Below are 18,318 nucleotides of genomic sequence, written 5' to 3'. Positions count from 1 at the left end.
CGCTATATCCTTTCTTTCAGGAGTGCTAGTTCTGCCAGGTTCGCAGGAGAGCTTCTCTAAAGTTTGGAAGGTAGGAGACGAGGTACTGGCAGAAGTAAAGCTGTGAGTACCGGGCGTGAGTCGTGCTTCGGTAGCTCAGTTGGTAGAGCAGTTGCCCGCGAAAGGCAAAGATCCCGAGTTCGAGTCTCGGTCGGGCACACAGTTTTAATCTGCCAGGAAGTTTCATATCAGCGCACACTCCGCTGCAGAGTGAAATTCTCATTCTGGTCTTCACTCAATATGGCTGGGCAATTCCCCCGTCGCTCTACTAACGGTATTTCCAGCTCAGATGGACATGCCAGAACCTGATACAGTGCAAATGCCGTCATTCTAGATTGCATATGCCTCAGGGTTACTCTGTTCCTGAGTGTAAGTCACACATAGTGTGTGCAGACATCTTCACTTCTATGGATTGATTACCATAGTCCATGGGTTTGAAGCACAACACACTGCACCACCTGACATGGACACGGGTCTACCGTAATAATATGCTAGGAAATAGAGGTTTCAGCTATTTTGAGCAGCCCACCTACCTCTGCTAGTAAAGACATGAAAGTAGGTAGTGGTTTCTGGTATAATCATATGTATTTTGGATTATCCATGTCTTTCAGTTACCACTGGAGTCTAGTGTCCTCATTAACACGGATGATCGAGAGCCTGCTACATACATCATCATGTGACCACCATCAGCTTGTCCACACAAAGAAAACGTAACACCACTGTGTACCAGATATCAAGAAGCAGGGGCACTGAAGACAGACGCCGGCTGGAGGTACAATGGTACGCAAAGTCGAAAGCGGTTGACAGAGAGGAAACTGGATGCAACCAGATGGTACAGAGGATGGCTTGCTCCTCTGTTACCTTGTGGTGGTGGGAGTTGACCCTTGTGCTCAGAACAATGAGTGGACCTGCTGGCAGGAGCCTTCAGCCACACAAACCAGCCTAATGGTGGGTGGCCGCGCCTGCGCCCGTGGCAGATGGGGGCTCACTGTGAAGGGCTCCGAGCTGCCTGAATACGGGAAGACGCCGCCGAGGATATACTTGTAGTGGCCCAAATGCCGCAGCCGGTACACGCCGGGCTCCACGTCCTCGGGCACCGACCACATCACCGTCGCTTCGCTCATCCCCAGTGGAGTGGACGTCCGCCGCCAGAGGAACCTGCCGGAAACCATATGTTATTATCATTAAAGTAACGTGAACAGAAAGGAAAAAGCTTAGTGCATACTTAAGCCACACCCACTCCAACACATCACTCCAACACACCTTGCTTGAAATTTTAATACAATACCCAAGAGTCATATCTAATAGCCTGGACTTTCATTTACACTACATCACCATAATCATCCTCATCCTCACCATTCCCATAATTATTATCGTCATCCATACAGCCCTCATCAACGTCATTCTTACCTTCTCCACATTCACGTCTTCCTCGTATTATCTTCAGCATCGTCATCCTCATAATTCTGCTGATCCTAAAGATCCTCAGCCTCACTGTAATCATAAATGTCCTTCACGTTATTTTCTTCCTCACCGTCACAAACGCTATCGTTGTCATCATCCTTTCTGATGGTTCTACTTCCACTTAGTATCCCAAGAATTCAGTCGTGTAACACCTCGACTCAATCCCCATTAAAGTCTCGTTCGTTTAACTGTTTTTGACAGATATGTTGAAAGAGAAGTTATAGACATATTTGACTTACTACGTGGTGCGTGTTACATTTATCACACACACACACACACACACACATACACACACACACACACACAGACACACACACACACACACACACACACACACACACACACACACACACACACAGGAAAAGAAACCATACATGTCAAACTTAATTAATGATTTCAGGTGCAATTGGTCCTCCACCGAAAAATGTTCAGTCACTACAAAGAGATGAATTATTTACGTTTTCCGTTAGGACTTTTTCTTCTTTCTTCTTAGCTCTTAATCACTCTTTCTTTCTGTAGTCTCTCAGCGAAAATTTCTGAAATGGCTGCAGGTGCCGGGCACAATAACATAAAATTTAATACTGAAACCGCTGATCTAGAGCATCACTGGCCATCTTTAAATCACAAAAGGAATACCTGTTAATGCACTTTTCTGTGTGAAATTGTGTGTAAATGTTATCCATTTTAAGATTGATTTTACCAATCCCTGACGGGTCCTTCACGACTGAAACTTCTTTGTTTCCAAAATGGCTGAAACGGTTTGATTTTCTTGCTCTGTATTTATTATCCGGTTAGAATATCTTCAATATCTGAAGAGAGGTACTTTTCAGTGTCACTGGTCCGTTTGATTTTGTTCTTTTCATTGTTAAAAACTGAATAATTTATTTCGTGGACCGGTTTTCTCTGATCTTTTTTTCAATAAGTGCAGTAATAAGAAACTGGACACATTAGGAAAATGGGAGCTTCAAATGACAATCCAATCACCCAGCTCAAGGTGCTTCCTGGGTTTCCTAGATTACGTAAGGTAAATACTAAAAAGGCACCTTTAAGAAAGGACACAGTGATTTTATTCCCTGTCCGTGCACTATATTAGCTTATTTTCCTGTCTCTAAATTAGTCCTTGTCGGCGTAGTCGATGGGAAAAATCTTCCTACCTCTTTCCGGTTCCAGAGGTTTTCGAAGAAAATTTCTGTCTTTCTTTTTTTTTTTTTCTTCGTCATTCCTCAGTTTTGCTCTGGTTTGAGAGTCCATTTTCACTAAATTGCATGGAGTATCTGGGTCTTATAATTTCAATACTTGCTTTGCATATCTTGCATATTAGCACTTCCTTAAACTTAAAATCGAAACCCTATTTTCCCACGTACTAGATATTTCGCTGCTAAAAAAAGTCTCTGCTCACACGCATCTATTTAACTCGCAGATTAATTTTTATGCAGTTTCTCTCAGCCTAATTTTCTATCCACATTTCTGGCTTGGAATATGCACGTTTGCCACCAAGCTTCAAACATTCAGCTTTCATAAAATTTGTTGCGTGGAAATTCGCCACGTGTAATGTTTCCTCTGAGTGCATCACAAAGGATGTCAGAAAACTCTGGACTGCTGTTAAGTCTTTCTTTCCCTCCACGTCACTGCTGACCTGCTTTAGAGAAGGATGTGCGGTTTTTTAACAGTTTTTCTGCTGAGGCTGGAACGCTGTTACAGGTACATGCAGAATTATGTGAGTACAAAAGAAAATTTGCACCTGTAGTTTAGTTTCCATGCTTTTAGTAGGTGTTGATATGTAAATCGAGTGTCGGACAGCGATTGGAAAGTGGTACATGACGCAAATAGAACAAATGAAGGGACGAATGAAATTCCTTGCTGCTCTAAGCCCGGGTAGGCAATATCAGTTAATAAAGTTAACGCTGGATTCAGCGACGTGAGTCCATCGATTGTTCGGGAAAGTGGAGGAGCTGCGAGCGGCTGTTAATACCTTGTTGTTGGTGATGGCATGAAAACAAGACGTATTTTCACCAATGCTACTGACAAGTTGGTGAGCCGGCCGGTGTGGCCGTGCGGTTCTAGGCGCTTCAGTCTGGAACCGCGTGAACGCTACGGTCGCAGGTTCGAATCCTGCCTCGGGCATGGATGTGTGTGATGTCCTTAGGTTAGTTAGGTTTAAGCAGTTCTAAGTTCTAAGGGACTGATAACCACAGCAGTTGAGTCCCATAGTGCTCAGAGCAATTTGAACCATTTGAACCAAATTGGTGAGTGGAGGCCTTTCTAAAATCCATGAAGGTAGCATCTTTCTGTAAGAGCTTATGATTTCCACTAACGCTGACACGTATCACCTAGCGGGGTCAGAAAATATTGTTATGATTTTTATGTTATTCGGACGACATGAAAATGATCACAAGTTTGTGCGACCCTTGGGACAGCGCGACGAAGGTGATGAAAAAACGTAAATTGATCAAAGCTTGAAGGTAAGACGCCAGCTGTCTCGCGAAATACTACTTACTTGAATCAGGTATCTAGTAAAATACTACATCCCTCACGTATCACTCCGGTAAGGCCCTCTAAGTCAAGGTTAGCGACTACAGAGGTATTTAAGCAGTATTTCTTCCCGCGCTCTACACACCAACGGAACGAGTGTTACAGATATTGAAGCAGTCTTTCTTCCCGCACTCCGTACACTAATATAACGGTTGTTTGTGTGGTTTATGATTACGGACCGCTTTTCTTTCATGAACTGTCACAATCTCTTTATATGCGCAAATGCTGGAAATGGCTGGAGTTTTGTAAAACCGAAATCGTAGAGCAAATATACGTGTATTGCTACGCAATTCCTTTATCAAGCAAATATATACAATGATTCCGATTTTTAATAGAGAAAATATTTAATTTTGTGCTAGTAAATAATAAATAAACCAGAAGTGTAAAGTGACGTCGCACTAAAATAAAGTTTCGCCGTTTTAGAAAGCTAACAGCTCAGATGTCGAACTGTCTGCAAAAAGCGACAACTTACGGTGATATCAGCTACACGAACGGATATTTTACTTTCACTGTGTAACTTAGTTTCAGGAAGCTGCAACAAACACAGGCTTCAACCCCATCTCCTGAAGAACTCAAACAATATATAGCTCGTCAGTTTTATTACTGTCTCTGTTTATTGTTATATCCAATAAATTTATTTGCTTTTGTGTTTCTTTTTATGTGGTGAACTGAATATTTTTATATCTATTGTTTACGTCTGTTTGAATTTTATCTATTTTTTCTGTTGGTTCATCTACCATACAGATTGTAATCCACGTATCTGCACCAGTTAACAAATTTGTATCCTTTCTTTGTGATGACTGTACCGAAGATTGTGTTTTCTATTTGGTTGAAGAATATGTTTTCCAATGTTCCTGTTGCTGCGCATCCCATTGGAAACTCATTTCTTTGTAAGTAAAACCTCTTTTAAAATTGGAAGTAATTTTGGGATGTGGTTGCTTCGAGAGCTTTGGTTACTTCATTAACATTATCTGCAGGTAGTTTTTTGTGTGTCAGTAAGTTTCCTTCAACTAGTTTTATTATGTATGCAACAGGTATCGAGGTGTCCATGTTCTCTATGTCGAAAGAGATGAGTGATGCTGTTTGTGGAATGTGTAAGTCTTTTATTTGTGTTATGAGTTCATTTGTGTTTTTTACTGTTCTACTGTTCTTCATTTCAAAACGTTGCATTATCATTTTTTTCATGAGTTTTTCCACACGGTATAATGGTCCTATCATGAAATTAAACACAGGCCTTAAAGGAATAAGGGGTTTGGGACCTTTGGGTTGAGTGTTGGTGGTTTTGGGTTCCACTGTCTGATGTGCTGGTTTTGTTTAACTGTGATTATGTGTTTGATGTGATTTAGGTTTTTTTTATGTATGTCTGGAAACGTGCTATTGCATCATATTTCAGTTTTGAGATGTTGTTAGAGGAGATAAAATCTTTAGTTTTTTCTATATATTTTTCTCTATTGATCAGTATTGTGCTGTTCTCTTTATCAGCTTTTGTGACTATAATATTGTTAGACTGTAATTTTTCTTTTAATTTCTTACAGCTCTTGTGATTATAACATTGTTAGACTGTAGTTTTTCTTTTAATTTCTTAATGATGTTGTTTTCTGTTTGAACTTTCCTGTTTTACTCATTCTTTGACATGGTGAATGTGTTGTTTATTTCTTTATTCATACGTTCTCGTGTTAGCCCAATATTTACGGCGCTTTTTTCTTATTTATCTTCCTCTGTCATGACGCTTTTCGTTTTTGCAATCAGATTTTCTATGTAGTGGTTATCTATTTTTGTGCTGATGTTGTGTTTGAGCCGTTTCTGTAATATCTGTGTCTCTTTCTCTGTTAATTCTGTATCTGTATTAGTTTTGGGTGACATTTGTGGTGGTGGTGGATGTGTTGTACTTTTTTGTGATTTTCTTTCTGGTTATTTTTGTTCGTGAGTGTTCTGATTTTTTGCCTGTGTCTGTTCTGTGTATATTGTAGTGTTCTCGCTGTGATGTGATAAATTTTTTGTGTTATGTTGATCACCACTATAGCGTTCTTAATAAATGCAGATAACTCGAGATGTACATCTTATAACATTCTGTTAAGCACGAATTCCTTAGTATTAAGCGATTTGATTTAATGTTTAACCAAGTTTTTTCAGCAAATGACTTCGTTCTTTGTGCTATCAAAGAGTTGTTTCTGAAATTAACATTAATGTTGCTAGGAACTACAATATTTATTTTGGAAGTCTGATTGAATCTGATATGTTCAACATACGAGACAAGACATGAAAATTATTAGAGTGAACAATCACAACTGCCACTACAAGAAAACTTCCACATACAAAGAGTCCTTGCAATGAAAAAAAAGTAATTAAGACCAAACAATATAAGCAATAACTCCCGGATCATGTTAGCCACAAAAATAACAAAAGAAATATGAAACAGAACCAGAGTATTAACTAATGACTCTCTCTCCATCTCTCTCTCTCTCTCTCTCTCTCTCTCTCTCTCTCTCTCGCACGCACACACACACACACACACACACACACACACACACACACACACACACAAAACAAATGAAACATGTCAAAACACACACACAACACAAACAACAGACGGGAGATAAACACACTTCTACAGTTGGCAACATTACATTCTATAAACACACAAATATAGATCACAAAATACGAGTAAAAAGTACATGTGATGTCTTATAATAAATGTGGGCGAAAAAACGGGTGATATTAGAAGCAAGTTTAAAGTTTTTCCGCGAGTTCGCAACTGCCCCTAGTTGTTTGTAAACATACTTTTGTAAATAATCGAATATGCGCACAAGTTCCCAGCCGTTCTATATTCACTCATTAGAGATCGTAACTTTCCGCTCGACTTGGACATCTCGTTCATTGCAACTGTTTTACACTGTTATTAATTCCACATAACTACTTTCAGGTTTCATTTTTAAAAACATGCAGTTATAATTGTAAAACACGTCAGATCTCAACTCTTTTAAGGTAAACCATGTTAACCATTTTCGGACTATATGTTTTTAAAATTAAGACATGTCCATTTCCTCATGTCGTTATATAGCGCAAAACTTTTTAAAATCCATTTGACTACTATTGTTTTTGTCATTTGACGCCGCTTGCCCACACCACAATTTAAATCTGTACAATTTGTGTGCTTGTACTGCATGTATATATGAGCAATGTCACACGTCTTCTATTATAAAAGCATTATATTATTTACTAGCATTTTGCAGATTCAGATACACTTGATAATTGCCTAATATAAAGATCGAGACCGGTAGTGCGAACTTAATAATGTTCTTAAAAAAGCAGCTGGAGCAGGTTTTCATTAACCCGAAAATAGTCTGAATGAGATACTTATAGTCTTCATTCCGCTTACTGGCATCTCAGCTTTTACCAAAATAAAAGATTGTACCTTATGATTGCATATATGCATTATCAAAATATTTCGATGAAATTAGTTACACGCAGTTCTGACTAAACGAGTTCTTATGAGTTCTTTTGATAAAAACACTCAAAAAGTAAAACCTTATACAGCTGTTACCTTACTCTTCATCCCTGGAAATATTGAAATTCGAATAGTCTACTAAAGCTCCACATATAAAATTCACTGCTTATTAAAAATCGACAGGGATAGTGATAGCTTTGTTACTCCACAAAGACGATAGTGCTGTAACCGCGATCCCAGCTCCTGCAAGATAGACTTTCCTCCAGAAACGTTCGTTGAACGGTATGTCTAGTCTGTAGGCGCAGCAGCCTACTACGGAGGTCGCTAGCAGAGTGGGAAAGTTTCATGTCGAGCAAATAGTGCGGAGCTTACTGTCACTGCGCCTCAAAATATAACCCGTGCTCAGCGGCTTAGCTGGCAGAGTTTCAGCGAGAGCGAGTCGGATTTCCCATTCCATTTCCAGATCCCGGCGCAGTTGCAGTCGCAGTCACAGCACGTATTAATTGCAGTCAGCTTCCCGAAAAAGGATACGCCACTCATCGACAATGCAGGATACCACCACGGCAGAGTCTTCGCTGGGAAGTTGATAGTAGTGTCCACCAATTGGAATTAGAGCTGGACTGCGACAGGCTAAGACTTCTACGATATCCTGTTGTTCACTGTTGTGCTATAGACTTAATGAACGTTTTGGGAATATAATTTGAAGTCACTTCAGTTGTTGTGCTTAATATATGTGCGTGTCTGATGTCGTTGGTTTGGAGTAGCACCCCTGTTCGCACTCATATATCGGCAGCACGTTGTAGTTTGTTGTCGACATAAAGTGAATTTAACACAGATAGTCATATGCCGCACTCGCGACGCGTAATCTTACTACGGGTGGTATACAAAAATACACAAATACGGAAAATTCTGAGGCAGCAACACGAACTATTCTCATTCACGCACATTTGTTGATTTCAGAAAAGGCTGTGACTCAAAAAAATTGTTCAAATGGCTCTGAGCACTATGGGACTTAACATCTGTGGTCATCAGTCCCCTAGAACTTAGAACTACTTAAACCTAACTAACCTAAGGACATCACACACATCCATGCCCGAGGCAGGATTCGAAGCTGCGACCGTAGCAGTCGCGTGGCTCCGGACTGAGCGCCTAGAACCGCTAGACCACCGCGGCCGGCGGCTGTGACTCAGTTGTTCGCGACTCACCCTTACAGATATTAAAACAGAAAATGGACTACATCTGGAAACACCTACAATAGTAAAACAGACAGTGAAAAATACAATTTACAATGTTAAATTAATGAGGAACTCTCAGAATTGTTACAAATCGAAATCGAAAAAGACAAGGACATATATGGCGTAACTCAAAATTATGGAATACGAAACTCGGGATCCTGAGTTTTTATGCGTATTACAATAATTTTAATTACCACGACTTTTTGAATCTGTTTTGGTGCCATCACTAACTGCAGACATGGCAAGGTCGTTTGCTTACTTGGTCCCAGCTGGTACATGGGAATCCCAATCTCCGTAAGCCCTCAGCTACGATTCAATGCTCTCTTGCAGAAGTAGTAAGCAAACAATATCCTGTGCTTCTCCACTGTGCCGTACAGAGCTGTCGAAATTTTGAAAGTGTCCTACAGAAAGATTTTAACAAGGGAGAAAGTTAATTTTTAACCACATGTCCATGAAGAGATTGTTAAAGATGGACCTCAAGCTATGACAGGACGAAGCCAAGAAGGCTACCGGCCAAGTTCTTCCTAAATGAACTCTCCTATTATTCACCTAGATCGATTCCGAGAAACTGAAGGAAAAGTATATCTGGATATTCAGACTGTGGTGTGAATACAACTGGCACCTTGACTTACATAGTGACCTCCTTATTTGGTAAAAGTATCATGTCAAACAAAAAGATTGTCAACTACATTTTTTGGCTAGTAGCTTAATCTCATGATTTTCCCGTCACTGATTTCCAAACTGACCTCAGTTTACTTTCTGTCATGTAAACTGTTTTCACTATTGTCTTCGTCATAAACTAGAAAGTTGGAGAAGTGCATGTAATTGGAATGAGACGTAATTTCGTTTATCAATGTGAACAAAGGTTTTATCGACGTTTATTCAAAAACGCCTCTTTATTACGCAGGAATTATGTATCAAGTATCTTCCTCGTTAAATTATCTGAGCTGTTAGAGACTTTCCTCACTGAATTTCGTGTTGTACCTCTCGGTGAAGTGACCTACAATTGCCTCTCGCAAAGAAGTCAAAGTGGCTGTCGAAAACGTGTATTTACAGCCAATCTCATAAGGTTTTCCAGCTTACGAAACATAACGTTTTCTTTTCTTTGACTTTGGAACCAAAGAGTTCAACTTTTTCCTTCTTCAAGCCCAAATAACTTGATTCAGTTTGTGTAAGAAGCTTTGGTTCTAAATTGTACACTACTGGCAATTAAAATTGCTACACCACAAAGTTGACGTGCTTAATACGCGAAATTTAACCGACAGGAAGAAGATGCTGTGATATGCAAATGATTAGCTTTTCAGACCATTCGCACAAGGTTGGCGTCGGTGGCGACATGTACAACGTGCTAAGGAAAGTCTCCAACCGATTTCTCATACACAAACAGCATTTGTCCGGTGTTGCCTGGTGAAACGTTGTTGTGATGCCTCTTGTAAGGAAGGAAAATGCGTACCATCACGCTTCCGACTTTGATAAAGGCGATTGCGGTTTATCGTATCGCGAAATTGCTGCTCGCGTTGGTCGAGATCCTATGACTGTTAGCAGAATATGGAAACGGAACGCCGTGCTGGATCCCAACGGCCTCGTATCACTAGCAGTCGAGATGACAGGCATGGCTGTAACGGATCGTGCAGCCTCGTCTCGATCCCTGAGTCGACAGATGGAGACTTTTGCAAGACAACAACCATCTGCACGAACAGTTAGACGACGTCTGCAGGAGCATGGATATCAGCTCGGAGACCATGGCTGCGGTTACCCTTGACGCTGCATCACAGACAGGAGGGCCTGCGATGGTGTACTCAACGACGAACCCGGGTGCACGAATGGCAAAACGTCATTTTTACGGATGAATCCAGGTTCTGTGTACAGCATCATGATGGTCGCATCCGTGTTTGGCGACATCACTGTGAACGCACATTGGAAGCGTGTATTCGTCATCGCCATACTGGCGTATGACCCGGCGTGATGGTATGGGGTGCCAGTGGTCACCTCTTGTTCGCATTGACGGCACTTTGAACAGTGGACGTTACATTTCAGATGTGTTACGACCAGTGCCTCCACCCTTCATTCGATCCCTGCGAAACCCTACATTGCAGTAGGATAATGCACGACCGCATGTTGCAGGTCCTGTACGGGACTTCCTGGATACAGAAAATGTTCGACTGCTGCCCTGGCCAGCACATTCTCCAGATCTCTCACCAATTGGAAACGTCTGGTCAATGGTGGCTGAGCAACTGGCTCGTCACAATACGCCAGTGACTACTCTTGATAAACTGTGGTATCGTGTTGAAGGTGCGTGGGCAGCTGTACCTGTACACGCCATCCAAGCTCTGTTTGACTCAATGTCCAGGCGTATCAAGGCCGTTATTACGGCCAGAGGTGGTTGTTCTGGGTACTCTCAGGATCTATGCACCCAAATTGCGTGAAAATGTAATCAGTTTTAGTGTAATATATTTGTCCAGTGAATACCCACTTGTCATCTGCATTCCTTATTGGTGTAGCAATTTTAATGGCCAGTAGTGTATAAAGTGCAATGCTTGTCCTCCCGTATCAGATGGGGTATTGCTACAAACGTTAATGTCATCAAAAATTTCGTATGTGCTCGATTGGAGACAGATCTGATGACCGATCAGACCAAGGCAACGTGTTGACACTCTCTAGAGCATGTTGAGTTACAAGAGGTTATATGTGGGCGCACATTGTGCTGTTGGAAAACTTCCCCAGGAATGCTGTTCATGAATGGCAGCACAACAGGTCGAATCACCACATTCACGCACAAATTTGCAGTCAGGGCGCGTGGATAACCAGAAGAGTGCTCCTGCTGTCATAAGAAATCACACCCCAGACCATAACTCCCGGCGTAGGTACAGTAGGTCTAGCACGCACACAGGTTGGTTGCAGGCTCTCAAGTGGCCTCCTTCCGACCAACACATGGTCATCACTGGCTCCGAGGTAGCACCAGCTGTCATCCGAAAACACAACAGACCTCCACCCTCCCCTCCAATGAGCTTTCGCTTGACACCACTGTAGTCCCAAATGGTGGTTGTTTGTGGTAGGTGGAATGCACGCTACATGGAGTCTAGCCTGGAGCGGTCCTGGAAGTAATCGGTTCGTTACAGTTCGTTGTGTCACTGTGGTACCAGCTGCCACTCAAGTTTCTGTTGCAGACGCAGTACGGCGTGCCTGAGCCACACGCCAAACACGTTGGTCTTCCCTGTCTGTTGTGCCACTTGGCCTATTGTTAGTCTCGTGACTACCGCTGCCAGAAATGATGTACAATGGCTGCAAACTTGCCAAATCTGACCGAAATATCTCAGAATGAACACGCAGCTTCTCGTAGCCCTATTACACGACTTTGTTAATAGTGAACAGTTGACAATGGTGTATTTCTCGTCTTAAAGGCGTTCTTGACTAACATCAGCTCACTACGTCCAGTCTCAAAGGAAAGTAACGCTCACGACCGTTACAACGTGTATTTAAAGCTAATTTGATTCGCATCCTCATAGCGGCTTTGCTAGAGCTACTCGTATGCGACATCATCTTTCAGATGTAGAAAGACGTCTACCAACTTTCCTTTTATTAGCACAATTCCTTCTTGGTATTGCAGTATTTTTTTCCGACACAGCGGTTAAATAAAATATGCTTAAATAGGCAAAATCCATGTTTTGGATAATGAGTGGAGATTGTAAAACAATGGTGTTTTATGAGTCAGTTTTGATACTGCACCACACTAAAAATCACAGAAATGCTGCCTATACTTATTAAAAATAGTTTTTTCGTGGTTGATCTGTGCATTTTAACAGGATTCTCCTTGTCGTACGTTCGTCTATACAGAGCTGAACGCTTTTCTATACGGTGCAACTACGACACTCATTTTTTAGTTCCCATCAACTGATTATTGTGATGATTATTTGCTGAGCGATGAATAGTTTTCGTCCAGGTAAATTTTTGTTAGCAATACGCCCTCTCCAGCGTTCATATTTTGTTTAACTGTTTTGTTCGAACGCGTTTCAAGCAACAGGTCCATTTTCAAAGATTGTACAGAGAAGTTTTTGGCTGAAACTTCCTGACTGATTAAAACTGTGTGGCGGACCGAGACTCGAACTGGAGACCTTTGCCTTTTGCCGGCCGCGGTGGTCTAGTGGTTCTGGCGCTGCAGTCCGGAACCGCGGGACTGCTACGGTCGCAGGTTCGAATCCTGCCTCGGGCATGGGTGTGTGTGATGTCCTTAGGTTAGTTAGGTTTAAGTAGTTCTAAGTTCTAGGGGACTTATGACCTAAGATGTTGAGTCCCATAGTGCTCAGAGCCATTTGAACCGTTTTGAACCTTTGCCTTTCGCGAGCAAGTTTGGAAGGTAGGAGACGAGATACTGGCGGAATTAAATCTGTGAGGACGGGTCGTGAGTCGTGCTTGGGAAGCTCAGTTGGTAGAGCAATTGCCCGCGAAAGGCAAAGGCCCCGACTTCGAGTCTCGGTCCGGCACACAGTTTTAATCTGCCAGGAAGTTTCATATCAGCGCACACTCCGCTGCAGAGTGAAAATTTCATTTTTGGCTGTTACACGTCTTTCAGCCAGCGGTTGTCTCATCTTAGATAATTTCAGCGTAGAACTTAAAAATATGCCGTTCTTTTATTGCCAAGCTATAAAACGAATAAGATGTAACACCATGAAAAGTTCATGAGTTGGTGAAAATCGAGTTGTGTCTCGGAACAGCGTGCGCCTAAAAGAGCAAAATGAAATACTGTGACCGAGACTATACATAGCTTTCCTAAGGTATAAGTTACAGCCACGGCAGTCCCTTGTGGGAATATCTGTTGAAAAGAATAAATCTTTTGCTGTGAGTCATTTTCAGTTAGATATATCGTGTCTCATAGCACCTGATTTATGTTAAATTAGCGTTCACATTACTTAAAATCTGATTACTTAACAAAACTTCGAAGGTACTAATTCTAATTCTGTTGCATATACTTGCTGTATTATTCATCTAAACAACATTGTACTAAAATCTGACTTTTTTAAAATAAAGGAGTGGGAATGACGGGCATAGTTCAGTGACGTGTTGGGAGGAAATGGGGAATGCATTACTCAACAAGTGCGCGTAAACTTCTACAATCGTGAGTTTTCATACTTAACAAAACTGTAAACAACTTAATCCATATAATCGGTTAACGTTTACCTTGCCTTGTGTTATTTCATAAATCATTCAGAATTAACAGTGCGACAATTACTAACTTTACTCGGCTACATACCCTTGGCGCTTGTATGTTTCACCGTGAAACTGATACCTTAGAATGTGTGAGGGTTTTGCGACATTTCTTCTTTTCAAATGGCTGTCTGCCGACTTACTATCCGGCCTGCACCCGCATCTTCCACTAGCGTAGAAATATTTCCGTCCAATAACGCGTAGGATGGACGACGAACTTTTCGCAATAACCAGTACTGCAGTGTTCTCGACAGCAGGACCCAACCTCAGCTGGGTAAACAACTAAGCAATTCGCCGGCGAGCTGCCGTTTCAGGCGATAAACTTGTCTCATCTAAATCGTTTAAACTTCCGCGGGAGTTGTAATTATGCAGTGGCCTACCTTCATCGTTTCCAGTACATTTCCATGTTGTGCAAATGACATGTGCGTTTTTCTCAACAGCACTAAATGGATAAAACTTCCTGGCGGTTTAAAACTGTGTGCCTCACCGTGACTCAAACACGCTACTTCAGCTTCTGACAGCAAATGCGTTGTGAACAGAGTTATCCAGGTCTGTCCTCACACCATTAGATCCACTAGTACCTATTCCATATTTTTCGAACTCTACAAAAGTACATACATGTTATGGGAATGCAGCCAAGTGACGTCTTCGACAACCGCCCTCTGCCAGGTGAACACCCTGTCATTTTCAAAGCACAAATGCAACGAGAGATCGCGCGCGTGCACGCACACACGCACACACACACACACACACACACACACACACACACACACACACACATACGCGCGCGCGCAGTAAACACTAGCACCACACACAACAAAATATGACTAACTTCAGAAGTTATAGGCCGTAATTATTAATTAGTGACGCCTGTGGTAGCAAGAACAGTGGCTGTACCTCTGTTGTTTGACCAGGGAGACAACAGGATTCCAAGCGGAATTTAAACAAAAATCTATACTACATCGCAGTGCCTGTGTTGATTGGGTGTACTCTGTACTGTCCTTGAGACATGCACGAGTGTCAGAATTAACAGGCACTGCTGCGATCGTTAGCTGTATGAAATACAGGAATTATAGTCGCACCAGATGCACTATTTATTGGGGACAGTGAAAATTTGTTCCGAACCGGGAATTGAACCCGGATTTCCTTCCTTACGCCAGTGGTCGTCTTAATCGCTTCGGCTGTCCGAACACGCTCCCCAGACAAGCCCAAGTTTCCACATGTCACTATTTTGTCTATATCCTAAACTCGACAGGCACTGTGAATCCCGGACCGGGACAGACGTTTTGATTAAAGTTGCAGCGTTGTTTTTAGGCATGAAATACTGCACTGCAGTGGCTGTGTTGGTTCGACGTGCTCTGCCAGTGTCCTTCATACATGCACGCCACTTTATTAGTGTATTGTGTGTATTGAATCGGGGACCTAGAAACGACGGAGAGGCTTCGTCCCGCCGTAGCCCCCAGTGGTTCACAACTCCACAACAGGCTACAGCAGTCCACCCACCCCACCGCCGCCTCACACCGAACTCAGGGTTATTGTGTGATTCAGCCCCCAGTGGACACCCCCTTGGAACGTCTCATCCCAGACGAGTGTACTCCAAATGTTTGTGTGGTAGAGTAATTATGGTGTATCTGTAGGTGCTGACAGTGTTTTTGCGCAGCAATCGCCGACATAGTGTAACTGAGGAGGAATAAGGGGAACCAGCCCGCATTCGCCGAGGCATATGGAAAATCGCCTAAAAACCACCCACATGCTGGCCGGCACACCGGACCTCGACACTAATTCGCCGGGGACCAGCAAGCCTTCCCCCTCGGGAAGCAACGCGCTAGACCGCGCGGGTAGCTGGGTGGGCCACTTTATTAGTACTTCATGCCTAAAAAGAAGGCCGCCACTTCAATCGTACGTTTCTCTCTGCAAGGAATACACAGTATATTTGTGAATATAGGATGTAGACAGAACGATGAGGTATGTTAGTTTTGGTCTTTCGGGGGAGCGTGTTCAGGTAGCCGAAGCAGTTAGGGAGAGAGCTCGCGCAAAGCAGGAAATGTTTAGAGCCCCGGTCCGGCACAAATTCTCATTGTCACCAATAAATAGTGCAGCTGGAGTCTTGCTATGTGCGAAAATGCGAATATCATTCTTGTAAGCAAAAAACTGTCTCTATAAGACCACCTGCTAGTTATTAACCTCAAGTGTTTCGTTATAACTCTATCCGGAACTGGAATTGAAAACCAGAATTTCCATGTTATTATATTCCATAGGATCAACGGCGCCAAGACAGTGTTCTACAACAACAGTTTTTCTTGGGTGCCATATGCGCGTTTTCACACGTGCTCAGTTCACTGGTCCTCCGCCGTCCTGATTATCTGACAAATTTATAACATGCTTTATGTGCAACGGATGCCGTAAATACCCGCCTTACGCAAACCAAGATCATCGTTTTCTTGTGTCATCGGTTTTCTGGATTGGTTTGAAGCGACCAACCAGGAATTCCTCTCCAGTGCCAACCTTTTCATCTCAGAGCAACACTTGCACTCTACGTCCTCGGTTATTTGCTAAATGTATTCCTGTCTCTTTCTTCCCCTGCAGGTTTTACGCCCTACAGCTCCCTCTAGTACCAAGGAAGATATTCCGTGATGTTGTAACAGATGTCCTACCATTCTGTCGCTTCTTCTTGTCAGTGTTTTCCACATGTTCCATTCCTCGCCGATTCTGCGGAGAATCTCCTCATTCGTTACCTTGTCAGTCTACCTAATTTTCAACATTCTTCGGTAGCTCCACATCTCAAATTCTTCAATTCTCTTCTGTTCTGGTTTTCCCGCAGTACATGTCTCGCTACCGTACAATGTTGTCCTTACAAACGTACATTCTCAGAAATTTTTCTGTCAAGTTAAGACCTGTGTTTGATACTAGCAGAATTCTCTTGGCCAGGAATGATTTTCGCGCTAGTGCTAGTCTGCTTCTTCTGTCTTCCTTGCTCCATCCGTGACGGGTTATTTTGCTGCCTAGTAACAGAATTCCTTGACTTCGTCTGTCTTGTGATCCCCAGTTGTGATGTTAAGTTTCTCGCTGTTCTCATTTCTGCTGCTTTTTATTACTTCGGCCTTTCTCCGATTTTCTCTCAATCCATATACTATATTCACTACACTGTTCATTCCATTCAGCACATCCTCCAATTCTTCGTCACTTTCGCTGCGGATAGCAAAGTCATCACTGAATCTTATAACCGATATCCTTTCACCCTGTATTTTAATTCAATTTTCTTTTATTTCCCTCATTGCTTCTTCGATATACAGACTGATCAACAGGAACGAAAGGCTACATCCCTGTCTTACATCCTTGTACATTAGCCCTGTTTTTCTCAGAATTTCGAACGTCTTGCACCATTTGACAATGTCAAACGCTTGTTCCAGATCGTCATATCCTATGAACGTGTGTCGATTTTTCTTCTATCTTGCTTCCATTAACAGCCGCAACGCTAGAACTGTGTCTCTGGTGCCTTTACCTTTCGTAAAGCCAAACTGATCTTCATCTAACACATCCTCAATTTTCTCTTCCATTATTGTACGTATTATTCTTGTTACCAACTTGGATGCATGAGCTGTTAAGCTTATTGCTAATAATTCTAGCACTTCTCGGCTTTTACTATCTTCAGGACTGTGTGGATCATGCTCTTCCGCAAGTCAGATGGTCTATCGCCGCTCTCATACATTCTACACACCAACACGTATAGTCGTTTAGTCCCCCCTTGCCCCTTCACCCAATGATTTTAGAATACTGATGGAATGCTATCCATCCCTTGTGTCTTATTTCAGCTTAAGGGGCTCCGGAAAGCACTATACTTGCAATGTTAAAATAACGCTTATAAATTACATCTTTCCTCACAAAGTATTTGAGGTAGGAAGTTGAACTTTTTACAGATTATTTATTGGAATATGGACTACAACTTAACACAGGGATTTTACAAAATTTTAGTTCAGTTATTAAAGATGATTTTTTTTCAATTGTAATGAAAATTCACAACATTTTTTTGCAATTTTTTATTTATATATTCAAAAATATACAGTTTTTTGGAAAAAGGCTGTGTTAAATTATGTAGAAGGTACTGTGTAACATTTACTGAAAGTTTGAAACAAATATGTTTGGAAGATCCTTAGAAAACATGTAATTAGTATGAGAAAATAAAAGTTTTGGGAATCGAGCGACAAAGATTGGATTAACTTTTTAGTGCATTCCAGGTCAATAGGATGGATTATCTTCATCCTCTGTAAACTCCTCCTCCAGCTTCCTCTTGTTCCTCCTCCTGTTTACTCTTGCTTGTATTTCTAGACTCTTTACAGCCCTGTCTGCAGCCCGAAGGCGTTCCTTGTCTAAAGCAAGCATCGCTCGTACCATGTTAGA

At 42.1% G+C, this 18,318-nt stretch overlaps 1 protein-coding gene across 1 annotated transcript in view; it reads right to left on the bottom strand.

Moving 5' to 3' along the window:
* Positions 1-451: 451 nt before the first annotated feature.
* The window catches only part of LOC126237363 (neutral ceramidase-like), a 327,593-nt gene continuing 309,726 nt past the window's right edge, over positions 452-18,318 (bottom strand). The window contains exon 14 of the mRNA XM_049947431.1: positions 452-1,197. Within this exon, the coding sequence (XP_049803388.1) occupies positions 930-1,197 (268 nt within the window). The 3' untranslated portion in view covers positions 452-929. The remainder of the gene's footprint in view (positions 1,198-18,318) is intronic.

The sequence above is a fragment of the Schistocerca nitens genome, chromosome 2 (assembly GCF_023898315.1).
Source record: "Schistocerca nitens isolate TAMUIC-IGC-003100 chromosome 2, iqSchNite1.1, whole genome shotgun sequence".
Taxonomy (NCBI): Eukaryota; Metazoa; Arthropoda; class Insecta; order Orthoptera; family Acrididae; genus Schistocerca; species Schistocerca nitens.
The sequence above is the reverse complement of the archived record's forward strand: the minus strand, read 5'-3'. Positions and strand labels throughout refer to the sequence as shown.